Raw genomic sequence first — 25,069 nt, 5'->3', positions numbered from 1 at the left:
AATCGTACGCCTTCGGAAAATGTTGGGCTGTAATCTAATACCAAATGCCAAATCTAATATATGATTGCACACAACTCTGCAGAGGAGAACCTGTAGCCTTTTTTCAAAGGGTAGAAAGTAGCAGAGACTGCAGAATCAGTGTTGATTATTAATCGCTTAAAAAAAGGTTAGGCCTCAAATGAAAAAACTGTAGTTGCAAGTAATGTTAAAGTACCTATTAGACGCAACTGTAAAGCTGCAATAACCCATATCTGTATAGAAACAATGGGTTAAAAGGACTGTGTGTGTAACGGGAACAACCGGCAGCATTTTAGACTCTTTCAGCTCATTGTTTTGTTACTTTTACAGCTTGTGTAATGAATTAATGTAGGTTGAAGAGAAATTTTCTTAAAAATAGAAACGGGGTGAGTCAGAGGAGCTTCGTATTATATTTAGCCGTTATGTCAGAGCTTCGTGTGAAACATTCATATGTGATCTTTGCGATTCTTTATGTTCGTGCAGAGGGTGAATATATTTGCAGGCAGGAAATGGCCTTGGTCAATAAAGTCCAAAGCGAATGCATTAGTGCACTGCAGTGTGTATCAGGTATCATATCCAAGCCATCGAGATGAACTAAAGCACAAAGCGAACGCATTCGAGCCACACAGGAAAGGTGGAACACTATTATGCATAGAGTGGCCTTTCATAAACGTATTGTAAGTTGTCTCCTGTCTCAAAAGGCCAACAACAAAATGAAATGATTAAATTTTAATTAACAATGCTTGCATCTCTCCGCTGACTGTCCACCTTTTTATATTTTCAATAAGCAGCCACGATCATTGTGAGTGCCCGTTGACCCGGAGATAGCAAAGTGTTCGGTAGATATGGAGGACTGTCAACAATCATCAGAGACGCTTACACTATGCAGGAGCTGACAGATTGTTGTCATCTGTCCTGGTGCTGCTTGGAGACAAACTAAATTATTAAACTTAAATCACAAACACAAGAAAGCGTGTGATATGAAATAACTACATTTGTACTCAATGGAAGGTGGGTAAACCATCCATACACAGCAGCAACGCAGGCTCTCCTGTGAAGGACCTGTACATTTTGTTCAGTATTTGTACTGCGGTACAATATTTGAAGGACATTTATTCAACATGTATCCAAGATACAAAGATATTTGTGTGAAAATCTGAAATCTATTGAAGTCCTGACGTCACATCCAGGATATCTTTTGCTGCACAAGCTTTCATAACTCAAAGTCCGTCATTGAGACTTTCTTCTATCGGTCTTTCTAAATAAATTCAATGTGTTACTGGGGGCTTACTTTCAGTTGACTAAATAACATAATGGCATTCAAGGGCTTTGTGAATTTGTGTTCACATTGAGTGTTTCTCACTAAAGCAAGGCAAGTTTATTTGTATAGCACAATTCGTACACAAGGCAATTCATAGTGCTTTACAGAGGCAAGGAAAAACATTGGACATTAGGACAAGCCAGTTCTTTGCGTTCTAACAATGAGGAAAGCATTTTCTTTCTCATGAAACATGTTCAAACTGTACATTGTTTACGAGCCTGCTATGTGTCTGTATGTGTCAATCAATAAAATAGCGTGAACCTGGCAGTAGGAACATGCATTGCATCTCCCACAGGCATGCACGATGTAAACAGGGCAAGAACCCAACGACTACTAGTGATTAAAAAAAAAAGGCATGTGGAACCTATAAAAAAATAAGAAAACCTACCAACACGGCAGCACAGGTGACACATGGGGTGAACCATGAGTCCTAAGGTTGTTCTTTTGGTAGTTTAGGTCATTATTACAGCGACTACTCTTGTGCAAGTTTTAAGGGAGTTGAGTGTATCGAGATAAACATCTGGTAGCGCTGATTCTTCAGTCAGGTTAAACTTTTGCAGAAGACAAAGACGCAACAAGAGTGCCAGTAAAGAGGTGATGGGGAATAATTGTTCATTTATTTGGTTATTTATTGATTTACGTAATAATCTGAGGCATGTTACAGTCCCCTTCAACGTATCTGATGCTTTGTCTGTTGCTGTTTTTTGCCTCTTCAGTATAGCGGAAGCTTGAGTGACGAGCAAAATACTTCACACGTGTCATGAAGTCTCCCATTTTCTTTTGTAATTTGTTCAAATTTCCGATGTTTCCACTCAGGTTTCTCTTTGCATGAATTGAAAAAGCGCATAAGAAAAAAGTGGAAACGTGTGTTTTCTTGTTTTCTTGCACAGCTTCAGCTCTCAGATAGAAAAGCTGTAATAGGTTTGGAGAAACCGTTGCAGACCACGGCTCTCCCTGGCTTTAATAGAGAAATACACCCTAAATCTGTTGCAGTTATACCGCTGGATGATTTCACATTTCATTTCATGCAAAAAAAACATCACTTTCTCAAAAGACGACTTTGAGGGGAAATAAGTGAAGTCATCAGCCCTTCGAGGAGCCCTTTATACATTTATCTAAAGTCACTGAAAACTGTTTGGTCTCTTGCTGTATATGCAAAGAAAGCAGAGCAACATCGTCGCTCTCCAGTATGATGAATGAGTCACAGCAGATCACACGAAGCTTGACAATCATGCTGACATGGAGAAGGCAGATAGCCAGACTAAAAAGAACTGGTGCCTTTATGAGGGAACGGCATGTAGGCGGTAAGATCTGGGAGTTCCATTTCAGTTCTCTTGCCATCTCAGCACACCCACCCACCACCTCCGTCAAGCACAGTGAACCCTGGATGGAGAGATGAACAGAAAGAAGACTTCCACTCACACATCCTCCTACAGTAAGGAAGTTCCTTGGAGCGATAATGCAAGAGAGGGGGCAGCGACCCTGTTTTCATGATAAACCTTTTGAGAGAGGAAACACTGAGTTGTGCCTGGTTTTGGTTGGGATGTGTAGGCGGAGGTGAACAGCACAGCCCCATTAAGAGATCAGGCTTTCATTGCAGACCTGCAGGGCAGAGACGGGACAACGGAAGCGCTTGGGGAGAGCAAATCAACCGCTAACATGCGAAATGATGTATTTCCCCTCGAGAGAGTGAATGTCAGGGTGATGGAAGTCAGAATATTTTCCTCTCCGGTGTTTCATGTTTGGGCTCACTGCACGAAAGGACACAGTGATGAATGATACGTGGCTTGGCGTTAGCTGGATAACATCGAAATTACATGAAGTATGCAATTCACCTTGACCCGTGTGGCCTGTCTTCTATGCGTCAAAAGATTTGATTTGATTAACCAATCATAGAAAAAAAATATTAATCTAGTGTGTAATAGATGTTGAAATTAAGATGTGCAAGTTCAATGTCACCAAAGAAAACTGTACACACAACCCGAGGACTCAATGTTCACAGTGATTGTGTAACACTGCTTTTGATTTTTGACACAAAAGCAGCTTTCATTAAAAAGAACCTTTAAACATTGTGTTGCTCCAGCAACAAAGTAAAAGTGGCGACAGTGACCACACAGTTTTGTGAAAGCAGTCGAATCTAAGGCTGCAATTAATGATTATATAGATTCATCTGATGATTACTTTTGTGTTTTCGTCACAGTCTCTGTTTGAATGGACCAAGGTCATGCTCTACCAGGTGAGCAAAGATTATTTTCTCTTTAATCGTTTGGCTTAAATATATAAAAATGGACAACATAATGTCCCATCGCTCTTCAAATGTCTTGCTTTGTTTGACCAACCTTCCACAAAGTGAAGATATTCAGTTTAAAGTGATTAAAAACAGTTTTAGTAGCTAGAATCCGAGAATATTTTGCTTGAAAAATGACTTATAAACGACTTGAAAAAATGAATTCATCAACCTTGTTGCAGATATATTATCTTGCGATCAACCCAAATCAACCGACTGTTTCAGCTCGACTCACATCACTGACACAGAACTAGGAAATGGTTCTGGCAGATTTGATACATCACAAGGAGAAAAAAAAAATCCTGAGGGGTCAATGCATCGCAGAGAAATAAATGAGCAAAAACAAGCTGTCAGCTGAGAAAAAGGAACAAATCAATCACACGCATTCACAGTCTGGGCTGATCCTGGTGTCTGTGGCAATTATTCTGTGATGCTGATATTGACTTTAGGTGATTCTTTATATCGAGTAAACAGAAGCATCCGTATACCGGGGGCGAAATAAGGCTGAATCAACTGCAGAGACTCATTTCGAGGGAAACAAGTGTAAGAGCATCAGAAACTTATTGAGGCCTAGTGATTGGATTTTTGAGGCTTTCTTGTTTTTACCTTTTTTTAAAAAACATTGATAGATTTCTATTTCCCGAGCTTGATAGAAAATGTTGGAAAAAAGAATCATTCCCCGGTGGGGAAATTATATTGTTTGACCTTGACTTTAAATGACCATTTTCCGTGTGTGGTTTGAAATTCATCCGGAATACAAAACAAGCAGAAATGAGTGGAATGCAGAATATTTCTAATTATTCTTCCTGAATAATCCACGAGCCTAACGCCAAAGGAGACAGCAAACCCGAGGGGCGGTAAGTAAAGGTCTGCTGCAGAACCCTGAATAATCTTTTTTTTATTTTAGCGATGTACAAATTAACAAAAACCACACGAATGAACGTCGCCACAACAACAGGTGACAAAAATACAGCAATGCAGAAATATCCCACTGCGGAGTGAAGAACTCGTGTCTGCATAGACTGATTGGATTTTTCAGGCAGACAAAAAATGTAAGATTAATAAAAACTTAATTTTAACCCGTGTTTGATACTTAAAAGATGATTTATTAAGCAGCTGTTTGCATATAGATAAAATATTTCTAAATCTTATTGTCTATTAGTATGCACAGACAAACAGAACGGTCTCTTCAACAAAGCAATGCCGTGGTTCATTCATATGCTGTGTAATCAGCACACCTGGAGTCATACTCGACACTTTCCTGAAGCCTTTGTGTTTTCTCCGGCTGTCTGTTTGCTCTGAGGAGATTTAGGCGTGGGGGTTGAATCAAACGTGGAGAGGCTGTATTGATATTCCAGTCAGACCGCAGGACTGTTGCTCGGAGGCTCCTTTCAAGCCTAATGCGAATGAGCTTCTGAAGCCAGTGTGCAGCACCCTATTAAACGAAAAACCCACATCAGAGCGTGTGCGGGCAGGGCTGCTAAACCACTGCCTGGTCTGAAGTCAAACAAGGTTACGCAGTCTGGAGATCTTAACTGTCTTCGAACATCTTATATTTGATGGATGCTGGTTTGTTTCATTAAAACCGTGATCAGGATTCAATTTTATACATTCCTTTGTGGTGACGGGGAGAAAGGGCGAACTAAGACGTGACAACTTTGAGGTTTAAACCAATAATGCATGAGGCATGAGGAAATGAGAGCTGTCAGGGCATGGCGTAAAATTGGATTGTGGTATAAAAGGAACCTATGGCGAACTGGACAGGTGTCTTGATGAGTCCCTGCTGTGAAATTAACAAATTATTCCAAGATGATAAAGACTTTAGGAATCAAGAAATCACTGCAGTGAAATTCATAATCTGAGCGGACGCCCAGGGACACAGCGGGAGCTCGCGTGTCTATTTTTAATTATGTCATTTTCTAGTTCAGTTTCAGGATTGTTCATCGCTATATCCCTTTGTCACACGCAAGTATTAAAGCACTTTGCAAAGAATGAGCCTGCCAAGATTTTACTATTCCAGTAATTTTCCTATCCGAAAATCAAATCAGAAGAAATCAAGAATACTAAACTGAGAACAGGAGCTATACTACAGGGCACCATCAATATGAGACCCATGATATGATTTGAATGGGTGACCAGAATTGTTTTTTGGACCAGGTTTCAAACATGTTTATTTCTGTTGGGAAATTTTTGGCACTTCAGTGTAAGTTTTACTTACGCTTGGTAAAATGGCATCCTGTGAAAATGGTGTAGCACTACAAGCGAATAAAACTTTAATCCCCCCCCCATCAGGACAGGTGACAGCTGAGATTGGTTGGTCGAAACAGTAAAAACTGCCAATAACACGAGCAAGGCCAAAACTATAAAACCATAAAATGTCATTCTGCAAAACCTTGGCCACTTGAAGTCTGTGCCAAAGCTGCATCGCTGCCAGTTATGCACATCAACTCAAGGAGAGAGAAAAGATAAACCGAGAACCACTAACGCACAGCAGTGCCGAGCACAGCCCACACACTCAGACACATTCATACAGACAGCAGACAAACAGAGTCAGTGTGAAGAGGCAACAACCGGGAGGCAGCCCTTCACTCGGCTCCACCAGCAGGCCGCTGTGTCTCAACTACAGTAGGAGACTGTCTGCGCCGAGATGGATGGAGCCGGAGTTGGCTTGATATCAGACAAGAAAGAGATTGGGTGACTTTTGGTTAGGAGAGCCAACTAATTAAGATTTAAACGTGACTGCAGAAAAGATTTAATTAAAGCTGTCACTGAATGTGATACAGTGTTATATCACGAAATTGTGACAGCTTTGCATACAAGAGAAGGCTACATTCAAGCTGAGGACTGCGACCACACTATAAGTTTCATTATTGATCAACTGATTGATCAGTTTCTCTGGACAAAAGACAGCTACTGAGAGCTTATTTTGTCCAACTAACAGTCAAAAACTCAAAGATATTCAAGTTTACTGTCACATTTAACTGAGAAAATGAGCCACATCATACAACTGAGAAGCTAGAACACGGGAATGTTGGACATTTTTAACTGATAAATAATCAAAAATAAATAAATCAGTTGATATACCGAATCGATCATCAAAATAGACGCCAGTTCTGTTAATCACTGGCTTAGCTCTATCACATATTTATTTTTGATGCATTTTTCTATGGAAGAATGCCGCCACTCATTTGTGCGCTACTGCCGAGAGTGCACGGAGGTCAGGGATGTCACGACATCACCACAAGCAGAGGCAGAGAGCAGACTAAAAGGCAGAGTAGGTGGTGAAAAAGAAACAAAGGTCATGAGACCTGTTGACCTGAGCCAGAGGACGTATGTTCCTTTTTCTCGTGTACATCAACTCTGGCACGGAGAGAGGAGAACAAACAAAATGAGTCGCCACACTACATGCTGCCACGAATTCATAACGCTCACTCGCTCTCTCTCCAAGTGAATCAGACCTTTACTGTATAGATTTGCATCATCCGAAGTTGCATAACGTCTTGGAGGGCTCTGAAGAAGAAAAACTAAAAACTTTCAAAAAACATCTGAGGTAAACAAACATTAGTCATCGAGTCTGTGTGGCGTGTTCTTCCAAGCGGCATAAGCACTTACACAACGTTCAACGTTTTCCCTCTGCGAGTGGGTGCAGCAGCAGAGAGAGAGAGAGAGAGAGAGAGAGAGAGAGTGAGAGAGGATGCAGGTGATAAAAGTGTAGCTTATTCTTGAACCTAACCATGGAGGAAGGCTGTATTACCAGTGCCAGAGGTGCGGGCTGATTAACGCTTTATTGCGGTGCATTTTATAAACTGAGCACACACAGTCGAGCTGTGAGATACCAACCGTCTACCTCGCCTTGCCAAAGGATTCCCACGTTTGTTGTTAATATAAATAAATGTTTTTAAAGGTTATTCAAAGGTCAATAAGGATGATTTTTTTTTACTTTACCAGCCATTTATCCAGAGAACGGTTTAGAACATTCAGAGGTGACATTTAAAGCACCTGTTACATGCCAATTTGTATCTGAGCTGATCCCGCAGGTGTGTTATCACCTCAAACTAACTCGGATTCAGTACAAAAGCTTGATTCACACACATGAAAGAGACACGGACAATGGAGAGCGGGGTTGTACTTTTCCATCTCCAGCAGCTGGAGGCTCGACGGCTGACAGAAGTGTGAGGTCAGCGTGGAACAAGGAACCTGCAGACTGACAGCACTCTAATAATGGGCTAATGAGACATGCTGTTGAGGAGAAGGTTTTTTTTCCCTCTGTCTACCCTGACCACTAAAAACCTTCTCCGTCTCTCACTCATGGTTGTACAAGAGGACATTTACATAGAGTCAAGGGCCGTGAAAGACGACTGAGCCAAATGGTGAGTCAGAAAAAGATAAACAGTCTTGTTGTTACAGTTACTCAATAAATGATGAACACATGGTTGTGTTTTCCTTTGACAGGAGTGATGATGGAGGACCTGCTACAGCCTGAGATGAAGTGCACGCACAATATCCAGAAAGGTAAACATGATGTGAGTCTATCTGGCATCGCAGAGACAAGAAATAGTTTAAATTTCAAATATTAATGTGTCTTTAATTAATTAAAAACTCTATGTAAAGACAAACAAAGATGTACTGGTGTTAAAGGTTAAACTCTAATTTTGCAACCGCTGGACTACTTGTCATGTGTTGGTGACAGGACGACGACGACAGGTGATGATCAACATGTTAATAAATTATTATTATTATACAACAAGCAGTTGTGGCTGAGCAATCCGATTGTTCAACAAAGTGTGGTTCGACATCCAAAAAAAACAACCTGACGCCACATTCTTCAACAGGCAGGTTAATCAACAAAGGCTTGTCTTTTATAACAGGTGTTATACAGAAACATGGTCATAACTGCTTTATTTCTACCTTAAGGCACCAAATATGTGACATAATCCTTCGATGAGTAAACAAGAATAACAAAACCGTCATGAAAGGAATCAGCAAAGCAGGAGAGGGGTTAAGTTTAAAGACCCAGGGAGTGAACTGCTCCCAGTTTCATCATTTAAAACGTACCTGTCTAAAATTCCTAGACAAGTAATTAGAATAGCTGAGAAACCTGCTGAGCCAATATTTGGATTTAATAAATCAAATGATGAATAAAAGCGACACACTTTAAAAAGAGTACCCTGGCAAAAATGAGTCTATAATATAACAAAACCTTAGAAAATGAACCATACATATGTAACAATACAGGTAAATATAGGTCACGAAACAAAACAGGTAGGTATCACATGTCATTCATCTCTGTATCGTTAACCGGTCACTTTTTAGAATGCTCAAAACAGGATCAGTACAAAACAATGAACTCAAATTCAGCATTTTACTTTAAGATAATATTCTTGTGAGACAGTAGCTCTCTCAGTGCAACATAAACAAAAGCCAGAGAAACAGAACAGGCGCTTTTAATGCAAATAAAGCACAAAATATATAAAATATATTTCACTTCATTATTATTTGCCTTCTCTGTGAAGTCATTTTACTTGGTCTCTTTTGTATTCAGTGCATACACTAAGCTTTATCTCACCCGCTGTGATTAGGTTAGAGCTTTGTGAAAAGACCTCAATCTCCAAAAAGTATCCCGTTAACTACTTTTCAGGTCTCTATTCAAATCCAATCTCAGTTTAAAGATGAGATCTACTCAGGTAAGAAACTCCTCGATCTTTCAGCTGAACTCTTTTTTTTTTTCCTACTTAGTTCAGCCTGGACTCCTGGGAGGAGCTGGGTGATGGCCTGAGGTCAACTGGAGATACCAGTCTCATTAGGGGAAACTTTATTCAGCTTTGGCCTAATTTCTTCAGAGATATGATAAATGAGTGGAAGATATTAAGATATCCTGTGACGGGGAAAGAAAAATGAACACCATCTAATTTCCCCTTTGTAATTTCAACATCACCAAATTATGATTTTATTAAATCTGGATACACCATGAGTAGCGTTTAATTGCTGTATGCTCTTGCAAATGTTAGGCGAAGATGGCATACCTCGCTGAATGTTTCATTTTCAAGAAGCGAAAAGGGTCTTTAAAAAGATGCCTCCTGCTTTGAAGAATTTAGATAAATGTAACCACGCTCGAGTGATAAATATCACAGGATATATTTAGAAGAAAAACAAACTTTAAACAGACAGTTTGACAGCCAGCTAACAAAAGCTAATTATGTAAGTTCATCCCATCGGGACACTAAAAACATGCAATTACAGCTTCAGCGAACAATTGCTGCCATTATCAATCAATAGCTCATTAATTTTTTTTTTATTAATCAGTTGGGGGCGCTTTCAGACAGAAACTGGTGCTGTGGCGAAGACGCACGTTTTTCCATTCATTTGAGGCAAGATCCAACTTTTGGAAAAACGTAGCCGGTCTGAAACTCCTGGAGTATCCAGGTAGATTCATGGACTTAACTCTGATGCTCTTGTTACTTGTTTATCTCATGAACCAGCTGTGTCTGGCTCGCAATTTCACGCCGCAAAATAGAGTCACCAAGAAGTTTTCTTTGGTTTGTGTCCCACGGCTTGAGAGCGAGTATTGGTTAAGCGACACAGACAGTGAATGAGAGTGAGAGAGCGACGGCACTGATAAAGCCAGTTAATCAGCGAAATAAAAAGTAATTTCCTGATTGTTTCACAGCGGTTACGTTCGGCACTGCCGGACAACCCTGCGGCAATTTAAAACCCAGTGACAACAGGGTTTACAAACATAGAAGACAAGCAGCAAATATTCACATTTAAGAAGCGAAGACGACAGATTTCTGGCATTTTTTTCTTAAAGAATGCCTGAAAACGATTGACTGATTATCAAAACTGTAGCTGATGACTTTTCTGTCACTTAGCCAATCTAATAACCACTTATTACTCATTACATTTTAGACAGATAGATTTCAGTACTATGGGAATATAAATATTGGGATTCATCCCCATGGTTATGTGAAAAGTCTGTGTAGTTTGATTTGGATTGTTTTCTTTTTGGACGCTCTTGAGCACACTCTTTATGGAAATTGCAAATATCATCATGGGCTCTCAGTAGCTGCCAAACTGGAATACTCATTTCTATAATCCCAGGAGGAATATGAATTTCTACCTCATAACCTGATTCTGTATGGAAATTGCCATTTCTGTCGCCTTCAGCGAACAAGAAAATGACAAGAAGTCTCAGTCATGACTTGATTCCTAATTCCTTAAAGAAAAAAAAAAATCAGATCTCTGCCAAACACGCTATTTGCTCAATTTACAAGCACCCATTACCAGGAAAGAGAAACTTCATCTCTATGTAACTGTGAATGCCAGTCATATAATGCTCTGTAGATTTAATGTGCAGCATCACCAAGGGGCAAATCATATTAAAAGTACTGCACAAGTGCACTACACATTTAAAGAAAAAACTAATTCCATTGCTGGCATTGGTAAGTTGATACAAGAGCGTGTTTGACAGTCAGTGTACTCACTAAAAGGCTTGCTCATAACAAAAAGGGAAACGTGTGCAGAATTAAAATTAGTGATGCAGAGGTTTATGTGCAGAAATTGTCCAGTCATGTCTTCAAAACTCATTTTACAGCTTAAATTCTGAAGTCAGGCGTGATTTTTTTGGTAAACTGTGGACAAAGACACTGGTGAAAAGGGTTTGATTAAAGCTGAACAGCTGTACAGACATTGTGACTATCACTGTGATATACAGAGCTGAGGATGCTATTAACCAAGTGTGTCAGGCTATGACAGGATTTTGACACTACGAGTGTCTTTTAGAATGTTTAAAGTACCTAAATGTAAATAAATCAAATAAAGATTGTGAAATTCAATGCATATTGTTACATGTATTCAAAGTGTTTAATGAAAAACATGTTAAAAAAAGGGGGAACTATTTAGCTTTCAACCCCGACAACTGCTGACAGTCAATCACAAATGTAACGACATGTACGGTCAATAGCAGCAAACCCTCAGGAGACTGTTTTAATGTGAAAGGCTGTCTGTCAGATCAAGGTCCACCCAGGATGTCTCCCCCCAAGACGTGACAAAAAAACATAAGGAGCACCGAAACTATTTCAGGTGTGAAGAGAGAATAAAGATTCCCTCCATTTGTTTCTTTGTTGCCTGAAGATAATAATCTGCCTATTTTTCCAGTGTTGTACACCTCACGTTGCAACCAACAATTATTCTGTTATTGGATTAATCGTTATTTGAAGAAATTTGTCATGGAAAAATGGCAAATATACAGATTTTTCTTCCTGTCTTGGTTTGATATCATATTAAAATGAATATCTTTGGCTTTTAAATTGACAAATTACATTTGAAGACGTCACCTTGGACTTTGAGAAACTGGTATGGACATTTTTCAGAAAAGTAATTGTGAGTTGCAACCCATCGTTGCAGGTACTGTAAGTAGCAAGAGCGTTGTGAGGGGCCTGGTTTCGTTCTCATGAGACGCATGATAACAAACCAACCAATGACAATAAGGAAGAACCTCTGAAAGATAAAACATGTAATACTGTTCAAAACTACAACATGCAACATGCAATTAGCTGTAGAACAGGCACCACCAAATGAGTTATGAACATGAATTATTGTCTACTTCGAATATATTTTGTCAGCCGAGTCCATTCAACCTACACAAGTGGGAAATCCCCAAAATATATTATCTGGTTGTTCCAACGTACAATGTCTGTAATACAAAAAAGGGTCTTTGTAAGATAATTGGACAAGTGGAGGAAGCAAAAAGAAGAATAAATGGTCCAAATTGGTGGGAAATGGCGGCATGAATGTGTAAGTGTCTGAGATGAAAAACAGCAGCCTAGCAACAGACAAAAGCCATCATACAAACTCCTGCCTGTGACTGAAATATCCCTAAAAGGAATTTCTGGTCGATATGCCATGAAGTGGAGGGTTGTGCAGCCATGAATTAATGAGCCAGATTCCAGTTTCCCCCTTTTAATGCCCCATACAACAGAGATATGACTGTATGGGGAGCAGATGGCCACTGCACAACACAATAGAGTAGTCAGAAACCAGCCATTTACAATGACTTCATTTCTAAAGTATCTTCATCAACATGCCCCGCAAAGGGTGTAGCGGGGTGATCCTTCATGGAGGTTCTTCGAGCGTACAGCTCAGGGTTAGGGTGGAGGTAAGCCAAGTATTCACACTGAGAATTTTTTAAAAAGGACAAAAACACGGCAAGATATCAATGCTGGCAGAGGACGACATGTGACCGCAGCAAAAGAAATCTGTAAAACTTTACCTCCTCCGTATACTTTGATCATCTGTGAATGGGCAGTGCCAAAGATGTCAGACTGATCTTTGGCCGGAGCCAAACATCAAATTAATCTGGCTCTGACCTCCCACAGATCTGATATTAGGGCACAAGTGCAGGCCTTTGAGGAAGGCTTAACAGCTATTCAGAAGATAAAAGCTTCACTGTCCTCGAACTGCGAACAACCTGAGACGTGATTATTTATTTATTACATGACAACTACAAGAAAAATGCAAAAAAATACATCATGCTTTTTAGAGTTATTCTTGGTACTAATCAAGCAAACACAACAGCAGTGCAAGATGCTCAGAAACTTCCAGCAAAATCTATGAAATCATGTCCTTTAATGGACAATTTAAAGTCTGTGTAGAGTTTGTCAGACTAAAGAGGAAAGTGTTATTAACCACCCAGACAAGTTTATGAAATTAGGTGTCAAAATCAGGTAAAAATTCATTCTCAGCTCCAGGAACGGAGGATGTTTTCAGCAACTATTTTCCAACATATTATTGTGTTTTGAAAGAAAACGTGTAATTGCCTTTACACAGACTTTAATTCTATGTTCAGACTAAAACATTGACTTGCATATTCCCTCCGAAACTGAACAAGGCTGTTTCACTCTCACTCAAACAAATGTCTAAACAAAAAAAGTGCACCAGGACAGAGCTTTGGTTGTCCAATTGAATAACCACTCCATCTCCGTCTTATTTTAGCGTTTACTCACAAACTACTTTAATCTGCCGACCTCGCTTTTCCCTGCAAACACACCCACAGCTTTGCACTCACACTGACTTGGCCCCATCCTGACTCTTTTCTGTTTCTTCCCATGTCGGCTGTGTTGACTTTCCAAAACAATGAAAAATAAAAGTCAGCCTAGTCAAAAAGTCAAAATTCACGAGGTGGATTTTTTTCCACCAGTGACAGCAACAGCAGGTGAGCTGCGTGTGGAGGAGGCTTGTTGTTTTAGTGTGAAAGTATGTGTCTGTGACAATAGTTGGTTCTTGTCTGTGCCGCTGCAGGAGTGTAAATTTGGCCAGCACACAATCGGATATATCAGACTGATCATCGCTCACGGGCGGATGTTCACGCTGAAAACCAGCCAATTCCAGTCACCGGGCGATCAGTCGGTGCATTAGACTTTTAGACCCTACTTCCTCCGGTCAAAACACAGGATAAGTTCCTGAGTTTCTTAAAAGGTTCATGGTTTTCTGTAAAAAGTCCCATGGTGAAAATTCGCTACATGACAAGGTTAAACCCTGGTAGAGTCCACCAAGAATGTGCTTGAATTTTTGCAGAGAACTTGGACACAGCTCTCACTCCAATCATACAAGGACCGGATGACAACAGCACAGAACTCTATTCTCACATCCCCAGGAGGCATCGGGAGGGACGTGGTATTAACCCTTTCAAAAGTAAAGTGTAAAGAACAGTTGCACTCTTTGTTCGCCACCTCTGGTGAGGTTTAACAAAAAGGTATGAGGAAGTTTCAAGGACCGTGGTATAAGCTGACACCCTGGGGTGATGAGAAACCGTTGTACAGGCAGGAGTCAGCGTGTTAAGACTCTGCCTGTCTGCCACCTCAGTGGCATATGGCAGAAATAACACAATACATCTTGAGGCTGAGCCTGATCGGTCCCCAATGGGTACAGGGCGAGTCCCAGAGAGGGCTTAGACTAAGATACACAGATATCTTTTATTTGTTCTTGCTCTCAACCTAAGACTCTTACCGTAAAGAACACAAGTTTCCAGGGACAAGGCTAATTTGTCCATCTGTGTAAGAAAAATGGGTTAGAAAGTGAAAAAGATGCCGTTGCTTTTTTTACCTTGCGTGACGCATGAATGTCAAAGAAGGGTTTATTCCGGACACTGAAGGGCTCCTTGGTTTTGTCAATCTGTCCGATCTTCATCTTTTCCATCCGGGGAGAAATGATCTCCTTTTCTATGCATAACAGCCGGATGCCGAAATCACACTGGCCGACAGGCTGTCCCTGAAATGCATAGAAGAAAAAAAATTAAAAACTCAATCATCTCTTCATGGACCCTCTGCCATCAACTCATTTAGACACATTCAGGTGTACACTTTTACCAGTACAAAAAGAGAAAACATTAACAAATATTAACACAGAACAATTGTTATTTAGACTCAATTACATGCACCTAACAAAGATGCTAAAATAAAAGCTGCCATGGCAACACTGTTAATCTAACTTGTTGTAAAGTCGAGGGCTAACACCTTTCTGAGACATCTACACCACTCTGCATGCATCTTTTTGTTTGTTTGAGATTAAATGATTAACATAAAGACAGAAAATCAAAACTGGCAAATATTTTTTACATTAATTAGTCATTTGGTCATTGTCACATGTAAATATTTGATGGTTTTCTTGGACCTCTTTTATATTGAGCTGAATATTTATTTATTTTTTTGAAAATTGTGAACATTTTATGGACTAATTAATCACTTGACAAGTCAAAAATAATTATTGAAAATAAAAATTAATTGGAGTTCTACCTAGCAGTATAACTCCTTGGCAAAAACAATAACACCCTCATAGCATTATGATAAGTCTCTTCATACAGCTCTTATTATTTATAGCTACACTGTCGGCGAGCAGTATGCAGGTGCATACAGTAAGACCTGAACAACACGACCTTGACATCAGTTGAGCTCAACACCAAAAAGCAAACAGTACAGCAGAATCATCTTTTTCTTTGTCGCTATGACAACAGTTTCCTCCCATCCTTGTCCAGCCGCACACGTTTTTTTATAAACAGATAAGCACGATGACCTGAGCCATCATCCTCAGCCTCTCAAACAGAGAGAGGCAGAGCAAAGGTGTGACCAAACCCATCTGGTGGAGCTGCGACTGTGACAGAAAATAATACAACAGTACTTGTTTCTCTTGTGTTTCTGCCTCTGGTTATTAATAAAGAAGCTTGGGTGAAAAATTACAGCAGACAAGTACAAGTACAGTACTCACTGTGTGACCGCTTTAAAGTGTTTACTAGAGGCAGAGGAGTTCAAACCGTCTTGATACGTAACAGCCAATTGACAAGTCACCACAACATGTCTGAGATGCTCAATTGACAAAAGTGATCAAAAAATAATGACTCAGTTTTATCAGCACCAAAAAGAGAAAATCAGAGAAGATGATAAGTGTGATTTGAAAAGCTTCCAGATGGACGTGGACTGAATGCATGACAACAATCTGACATTTAATATTTCTCACAAGTTATCAGAGAAAGAAAAGAGGAGCTCGAACTCAGCAAAGAAGCTGCAGTTTCTTTTTTTTTATTGCCTGGAGACAGAAAATAATTACTACGTCACCTGACCGTGATGAACCGAAAAAAGAAAGACGCCTTCCTCACATCTCAAATGATTTTTTTTACAATTTAGATCTGTCTCCTAAATGGATGTTTCCCTAAACAGTTTAAATAAATGTTCAAACTACTGACTGATTTCGGTTCTTCTTGCCAAGATGAACTTAATTGGATTTTGTGGCTTTGGAGGTCCTCAGGGATCAATTTAAGGGCCCTTAAATTTTCTTATTCATGTAAATGATATTCAGGAACTATTTCATTATATCACATTCCTATAGAAAATGTCTCCTCGTGTTGTATAGTACCATTATTTACATACAACATATTACACTTTTACATCCAATGTTCACTGTAAAATGAGGCTACAATTAGTGATTGTATTATTTTTTTGTACAAACAACATTACAAAAACCAAAGATATTCAGTTTACTGTGATTGAAGACAGAAAAAAGGATCAAATCATCACGTTTGTGAAGCCGTAACCAGCCATTGTGAGCACAATGATAATTAAATTATGAAAACTGTTTTGGATTAACAAATTTTCTGTGGATTAATTAACGTTTTTTTTAAAAGCTGTGTGTCTTACACTGTGGGAGGCACCATTGAACATTCAGTGATTTGATATTGTGTCTGGTTTCTACCCTTCTTAAAAAACATGTTAGAATAAAAATATATATAGTGATACATTTTCACCTTTATTGTTCCTACATCCATAACCCTCATGGGTTATAGGGATCAATATTACTTGATCTATATCCAGAGGCACCAAGCAGGAAGGTGTGACTTGGGAGCATTTATATTCAGCGCTGCAACTGTTTGGTAAAGGCCACTTCTCTTCTCAAGAGCTTTCTATGGAAATATTGGGCCATAAGAAGGAGGGGGCATGTACAATGCAAAGGCTTTTCGAACGACCAAATGTGTCTTCAACCAATTATTTTTCATATATAGGCACAGAAAACATGGCTGTGCCTGCTGCATGCAGAGATACTAGAACGTATGAGGGAAAAAAAACACCATTATTGATCCTGAGATGGTGTGGAGGATAAAATAAACAAAATGTCTATAGATATAAAAAAAAAATAAAAAAAAGTTGCCCAAGGTAGTACCAGAAAATCAATATTGCAAAACAAGTCTTGAGCCTTAAAATCAAGCAAAATAAAATCATTATTATTATTCTAGCTACATACACAGAGTATAAATATGGGCAGCATATGACATCACCAGCAGGTTTCTGAAGAGCTGTTGCTGGTCCTATTTGTTCTTTGTCATGGCTGATCTAAAAAAAATTAAAAATAATTGGCATACATGTGGATCATCAGGGGACCTGAGGCAGACTGAATGACACCTGGGTGCTCAAACAAACCATCTGTAACAACATCTATCTGTCAATTAAAGTGGCCACGCTGTTAATTCTGCATCACTTTAAAAGGAACTGCACTTCTACATAGGCTTTGCAGACATGAAGGCTGCCACTTGGTTAATCAAATTCTTTGATTCCAGATTATCAAATCTGAGGATATACTCTTATCTTTATTCTCTCTAATTCGCATGATTGTGAATTGGATATATTTTGTTTTTTTAGGCTGTTGGTTGGACAAAACAATCAACCTGAAGACTGCTCTGAAAAATGCTGATGTGCATTTTCGGGACTAAAACAGTCAGAAGTAAACAATCAGCAGATTAGTCGAAATGAAAATAATCATTAGTTGCAGCCCTGATAAAATTAATTATTAAGTGACGTTAAGGAGGTTCTTGTCCACAACAGGCAAAGGGTAGATTAGATATTGGAACTGCATTCGTCAAGTGGCCTGATATGACTCCACTGGGACGCCCGTGTTGCACTGCCTCCGCTGGATGTAGAAATAAGCAATTGTTTGCCAACACATTAGCCATAACAACTTGATATTCAAACACGACTGTGTCTGTGACTCTTTAATGGAGCCTTACCAACTCTATAAAAGGACAATTTGGCACCTACAAATAAGCTCTAAAGCAAATTAAAGTTGGAGGAACTCTGATTTGGGAATCACTTTTGAGGACTTGTTATTCTTTGAAGGGTGACTGCAAGAATCACACTACAGTCTCCTGGAGAAACAGCTGGTATCGTGTCCCACACATTCAGCACCATCTGTCAGCTGTGTCATCAGGACAGAACGAGATGTAAGTGTGGATGATTCAAGGCATGTGCTGTCCGCGCCTGTTTAACATGAAAACACAGCAAATAAGAGTCTTGCTCATCCAACAGTACGAGGAATAAAGACCAATTATCACCCTGTCATAGCTCACGGTCTGTTTGACTACCACAAACTGACTTGTATTTGCATTTACTTGTTTGTGCTGCTTCACTTTCACTTACTGTCGTCACTGTGGGTTTGAACAAGGTCAGAGCATTTTAACAGAGCACAATATACAATTTTTGACCAGCAACAGCGATGGATCAGACTCGAAGACTCTGTACTAATAATGCAGATCACCACTTCAAATAATGCAGACGTACTACAAAGTTCAAACTGTCATATTGCACTTGCAGGGTTTGTTTTTGTTTTAGGTGATGGTAAACTACATATCTTTGGGTTTTGGGCTGGTAGTCACACAAAACAAGCAATGTGAAGAAGCTTTTAATAAATTGAGAAAGATATTTTCCACTGTTTTCTGATATTTTATGGACCAAATGATTAAAAGAGAAAATTGTATTACTATTATAATTGTATTGTATTACCCCATTTTTAAGCAAACATATCTCCAGTTCCAGCTGCCCAGATGTCAATATTTGTATTTTCTCTAATAGTAAGCAGAGTATGTTTGGGGGTTTTCCACTGTTGGTTTGATTCAAGCATTTTCAATATTCCAACTTGGGCTCTCTAGTGATTTTTTTGCTATTTTGTAACATTTTAAAAGATAAATAATTAATCAAGATAATAACTGGCAGACTAATTGACGATTAAAATGATTAGTTGCTGCCCTGAAATCATGTCCTCAGTCAGTTTTCAGATATCAAATCAGTTCAATCCAGTGAATGAAAAACTTTGACTAAGACTAGTCTGTGACCTGTGGTTTGGATGTTGGTTCTCCTCAGTATACTGTTATGAGTGTAAATGCAGTATTCTCAAGGCTCTTCGATGTTCATTCCTCGCACTGGAAGTTCAAAAACTATATGTCTGTCTGGTACTTTCTGACACATGAATTATTAAGAACACTGAGACAAAGTGCACAGCATCTTTTGAGCAAACATGATCTCTCAAATCCAAACCGAGGGCACCGAGAAGCCCGATCAATCAGTCAATCCACCACAATCCTAACAAATTCATTTAGTGTCCAACTGCATGCTAATGAACGTTCCCTTAAATATTGTTGCAATATTGAATTATACTTTGATTTGACCATCAGTGGTTGACTATATACGGATTAAGCTTCTTCAGTATTTCAAGAACAGATCTATTTATCGGCATGCAAGGTCATTGATTAGTGCGGCTAAATCATGTGCTGAAAGTTGTTAGTGAAAAAGTTCTGGAGCCTTGTAAATGATCAAATTAAACATTATATTAGTCAAACTCAAACAAGGTCGACTTCCACAGACTGCATAACCGCCACCTTTATGGGCAAACTGAACTGAGCGCATAAAGAATCTATATATAAAACACACATTAAATGTTAAAACACCAGAGAGCTGGAAGATTCTTCTGGGCACGAGGCTGGAAGTGCTGGAGGACAAACTCAAGAATACAGCAAAGAAAAACACAAGTATGTTACATTAAAAAAAACAGACAGTTTTGGGAATACCGTTGAAAGCTGTGGAAACGTCTGGGATGATTTAGAATAAATGGCTTTACATGCAGGGTGACAAAATCAGCATTGGGAGCAGTGAACAGAAGCTTAATGTGCAGTTCCCCCTCGGGATATTGGGAACAAAAACAGAGGCTCTTAGACTGCTTTGGCCTGAGACTGTTTATAGCCGCACGCTGCATCCCGTTTGGATCATAAAGAAAAGCAGATTTAAAAACATGATAAATTTATTCCCAGGAGACTTTGCTCCAGTTGTAATATGTGCTGGTGTGTTGATTGTATTATCAATGGGAAGGAACATGTCACTCAAATTATGAATTCCACTCTTGTTGTCTCTTGTAGTTGAAAAGTCTGAACACGGCAGCCTTCCTCGAACGCCTGAGGATCTTGTAGCTACAGATGTTCACTGCTGAATGCAGGTTTTTGCCTTAAAATAGCTTTTATATCCGAATCCTAAACTAATGAGAGCAGACTTAAACCCACGTTATATGAGCTCTGGCTTTAGAAGGTGGCAGGTCATAGGTTATATTTAATGACAGGTATTTAGAAAAAGGATAAAGGTAGAAAAAGGTAGAAGGAGTGCATCTTTCATGTAACAAAGAGGAAATAACAAAAAAACACCTTTTCCTGACTGAAAATAAGATTCATGGCTATTTTTATATCAAACACTATAATTTTTTATGCTCCTACAATTAATGCAGTAAAACAAACCCCGAAGGGAAACACTGCAGCAAACTGTGCTAAATAAAAGCACATCAGCGCACGACACGAACGGCGTCCAGTGTCGAATTTTCACGCTATTTGGTCACAGAGAGCATTGCAGCCTCCATTTTAGTCCAATTATCCCCATAATAATCACCCAATTTCCTCCATCAACGTCCGTGTGTTCAGCCACATGCTCAACATGGTAATAAAAGGTGGGGGACTGGTGCCATAATCACAGGCATAACGCTGATGAAAGCTCCAGCTGAGCGGCTTTGATACGTTATGATTTATGAGCAAATTAAAGCGACCGGGGTTACCCACAAGTTCATTGTTTGCCTCTGGTGACGAGCAGAGAACGCCACCAACTAAAACCTTAGCAACAGTACCCGGTGTTAATCTATATATAGCTAACATATACACTGCATGGTGGATGTTAATGTGCTGCAGGGGTACAGATTTCAAAAGCTACTCGGGTATATGACAGGAGACTACTGATGAGATGTGACTGCTGAGGAGATTCGGCACGTCATCATGCTTAGTGATGCTACGGACGGTTTGAAAAGGAACGCAGCAGCAGAGGGACTATTCTTGAGGTGAAAAAGCCTGGAAAGCTGCAGACCGTACCTGCAGACAAACTTCTCAAGTGGAAACAAACGGAGCGGGATGTCGGTAAAAGCGCTCATACCCCTGACAGATAAGGTTTCTGCGGTGAGCGTCGAAAGTTAATCTGATTGAGCCAATTATTGTGTCTAATCCTGCGCCCCTTAAAAAGAGATTATTTTGGGCGCGATGACAGTTAACGAGGTCAATCAAAATGTCGGGACATAGACGTTGCAAACCTCCACAGCTTCATTCAAAGATAATAGCTTTCTAAAGCCTCTTGAAAATTAAAAAGGACATATATGTAATTGCTGTCGTGCTTTCATCACGTCTTGTCAGTTCCCCCACAGTGGGGGAGCTGACAGTAACTGACAAGCGGCAACAACTTTCCAGGAAAGACAAAAAAAAAATAAAAGAAGGCTTTTTATATTTTGCAGCGACAGCAGGAATAAAAGATTCGTTCTCTGTCTCAGGGTGACAGTCAGGGTCAATCAGTTACATGGCTGGAGAGGCACTGTACAAATCAGCACTTTTAATGTGATAACACTCTGTAGGACGACTAAGAATATCGACTGCTTTAACATGAACAGCGCAGTATATGCCAACATAACTCATTTATGTCCATCAGAATCCACAGAACTAATAGAAGTAAACTCTGACCCTCCACTTGCAGCTAAATTACCCGGCACGCCGAGAGGACACAGACTCCTCGTCACACCCTAATCAAAAGAATCCCGGCGCTGCACTTCACTCGATTCTTTCCAAACAAGTAAGGTGCCGTGTTAGGCCATGGGCCTAGCAGGTGTTCTCTCCCTCCCGCTGCATTTCCATCCACGGTCTCGGGATGGAGACTCGGGTGCCAAGGTGCAGCACACCACAGATAATGGACCAGTCTAATAATGGGCAGGAAGGATCAATACAACAGTGCTTTAGTGATGGCTCGGAGGGGAGTCATGTGGAGCTGCCAACCTCTCGCCCCGTCTCACAAAAGACGTCTCCCCCCACCCCTGCCCTCCACCTCCTCCTCACCACCGGAGCTTTTATCGAGCCGCTTGCTTGTGCTGATCTTCTGATCAATGGAGGAAGAAGGAGGCGACAGACAGACATAATGGTCCAAGTAAGCCCTTCTCTGTCATTTCAAGGTTTTGTAATATAAAAGTATGACACAGTATAAGTACCTAACACTTCAACATTTTAGTACTTGACACTGGATGCATGATTAGTGCATTGATTAGTCCAATTTATGATATAAGAATAATCTGTAATCACGAAAAACAAATTGTAATTCATGATTTATGAAGGTGACTACATGTGAAATAAGTTAAGATCTTAACAAGTGTGAAAATGGGCAATAATTAAAACTTATTTCTGAGAAAGAGAGTAGAAGAATACAAGACCCGGCTTGACCGGACTCGACCTGGGTTGCTGAGGTGCCACCAATCAATGTGGAAAAAACATCCATGGGAACCCAGGTACAACAAAACTGACTGAAAAAGTCAAGGTCACCACCTGATAAGACTCTGGAAAGGTTGCGAGTTAAAATGATTGGATGACATCAAAACATGTGAGAAGGTGTGTTCTTGAAGCTCTTGTGAGAAGGGACATCCACTGTATAAGAAGGGATATAGAAAGTTCAGTTCTTGTTGGGTTTTGTTTTCCGTGAAGGGAGTAAAACTCTTACTGCATTAAGCTCTGAGGCTTTTCGAAGATAAGATTGAATTCTGAACAAAGTGTTGCAGAGGTCACGAGAGGCACAAGATCCAGGATCTCTGATCCACAACAGTATTCATCAAATTTTTATAAAGGAAGGCACCAGCAGCAGCGGCGGCTGAGGCTAAGGGCAAACTGCAGGCTCATTTGTCTCCGCGTCTGCCTGCTTGCCATTAGCGGCACGCGGATCAGCTGAGGGGATGAATTAATTTACCGTTCAGAAGAGTGTTGGCAATTAACAGCACTTGTAATGTTGTCCTCGGGCTGTTCAGGAAAAATGGCCAAGTCAAAATAATATAACATGCTATTACACGTACAGCATATGAAGCTGATTTTTACATGTGTAGACGCACCGGGGCGCAATTGCTGCTGCCAAATTATAATGCGAGTAATGGACTCTGACAACCTTAATGGCTTGGATTAATATTTAATTAATTTTTTTGTTCTGATTATTAAGAAAATAGGTCAATGGAGCTCAGCAGAACTAATTTCAGTGATAAGAGCACAACAACTTATAAAACCTTGGCACTGTGGTTAAGGTCAGGCTTTAGTGTTTGTGTGTGTGGTGTTGTGTGGATGAACCACCGCTGTGCTGCCTGGAAAAACCCAACCAGGGATTTGATTTCTCAGGATTCAGAATAAACTAATCCTGTTCCGTGTCAATGCTTTTGATTATGTATGGCACAAAATGCTGATGGATTACGACCACAAATATTCCTATCCGCTCTGCCGAGGCAGAGCCTTTTTAACCGTGTGTAAAGAGAAAGAAGCATTCGGTAGACAGCGGTGTTTGTTCTGTGCGACATCCTGATCTGGCAGAATTTTCAGGAGTGATGGGTCAAAGAACAGACATACAACACGTTCGCAAATGGCCCGGCGTACTCACGTTGTATTTGATGATGTCGTATATCAAATAGCGAGGGACAGGCTGGCCGTTCACCTTGTCGATGATCATCTCCTGCAGAGATAAAGAGCCGGGTCAAGAGAGGGTGTGGACAAAAGAAAAGAGACACAGTAAGAGGTAAAAGATGTAGCATTAGAGTGGAGAAGGTGTACAAAATACAGACAAGGAAAAGCTTTAATCTGGGCGGTCTTAATGTAGAAAATCTGAAAATAGTTCTGCAGTAGGGAAACAGTAAGACGCTGGAGGTTGAGAACTCTTAAGGGGATCTATGTTCAGAGAGGGACATGCCTGTAGCAATGGGTAGGATGGCAAGGAATTGGGGAGGTGGGTGAGTGGTGTGCGAGACAGAAATAGCACTGCGCATCCATTATGTAAGACCCTCAAGTTGAGTCAGGTGCGGCGCTGATGCAGGACACCGAACGGAGACATGATTAGTTTTCAAAGAAGCCTTACACAACCGTGCAATGTAGTGACAGCGGAGACGGGGGGGGGGTGAAAACGTGACCACAGATGCTTCATGTGGTGTAAATGTGCTACATTTGAAGAACTATATATTTATGCCTATTCCCTTCATAAAATATTCAGGCGGCTAACTGCGCTCCACCGCTGTAACTGGAAAAAGTAGCAGGTAAGACACGGAGAAGATCAGCCGGGCGGGCGAAAAACAGAATTTTGTGAATACTTGGTGACAGGAATAAATGAAAAATTATTTATTCACATTCACGTTGTGTGAGATTATTAGACCGGCTTTGTCTGAATTCAGGAGGCTCTGCTTAACCACCAATAATGCACCGCAGCTGTCTGCATTCAAAGTAACATCATCATTTCACTTCATATTTTCTCTTTGCTGGACGTGTGTGGACTTTATAGTTAAGCTACTGCTTGTTCCAACTATTCTGAATGTTGGTAAGCTCCAACCCTGTTGAGCTACCACATGCACACTGTGTCTATGAAGTGTATATACTTTAGGATTTTTTAAACCTGCACCAACCTACTTTTAAAGCTGTGCTTACAAAATAGCCCACTGAAAAGACCTGTCGATTACAGTTCCATGCAAATATTGCTCCGTGCTTGTATATCTTATGAACAACCACAGCGTTGCTTTGTAGTAGGGGTCCACTGATGATTATCTTTGATATTCAG

General features: G+C 40.1%; 1 protein-coding gene across 1 annotated transcript in view; it reads right to left on the bottom strand.

The window, feature by feature from the left end:
* rngtt (RNA guanylyltransferase and 5'-phosphatase) overlaps positions 1 to 25,069 on the bottom strand; it is an 84,333-nt gene that overhangs the window by 32,028 nt on the left and 27,236 nt on the right. The window contains exons 10-11 of the mRNA XM_010752180.3: positions 23,909 to 23,980; positions 14,727 to 14,891 (exon numbers count right to left, since the gene is read on the bottom strand). Of these exons, the coding sequence (XP_010750482.1) occupies positions 14,727 to 14,891; positions 23,909 to 23,980 (237 nt within the window). The remainder of the gene's footprint in view (positions 1 to 14,726; positions 14,892 to 23,908; positions 23,981 to 25,069) is intronic.

This window comes from Larimichthys crocea, chromosome XI (assembly GCF_000972845.2).
Source record: "Larimichthys crocea isolate SSNF chromosome XI, L_crocea_2.0, whole genome shotgun sequence".
Lineage (NCBI taxonomy): Eukaryota > Metazoa > Chordata > Actinopteri > Sciaenidae > Larimichthys > Larimichthys crocea.
The sequence above is the reverse complement of the archived record's forward strand: the minus strand, read 5'-3'. Positions and strand labels throughout refer to the sequence as shown.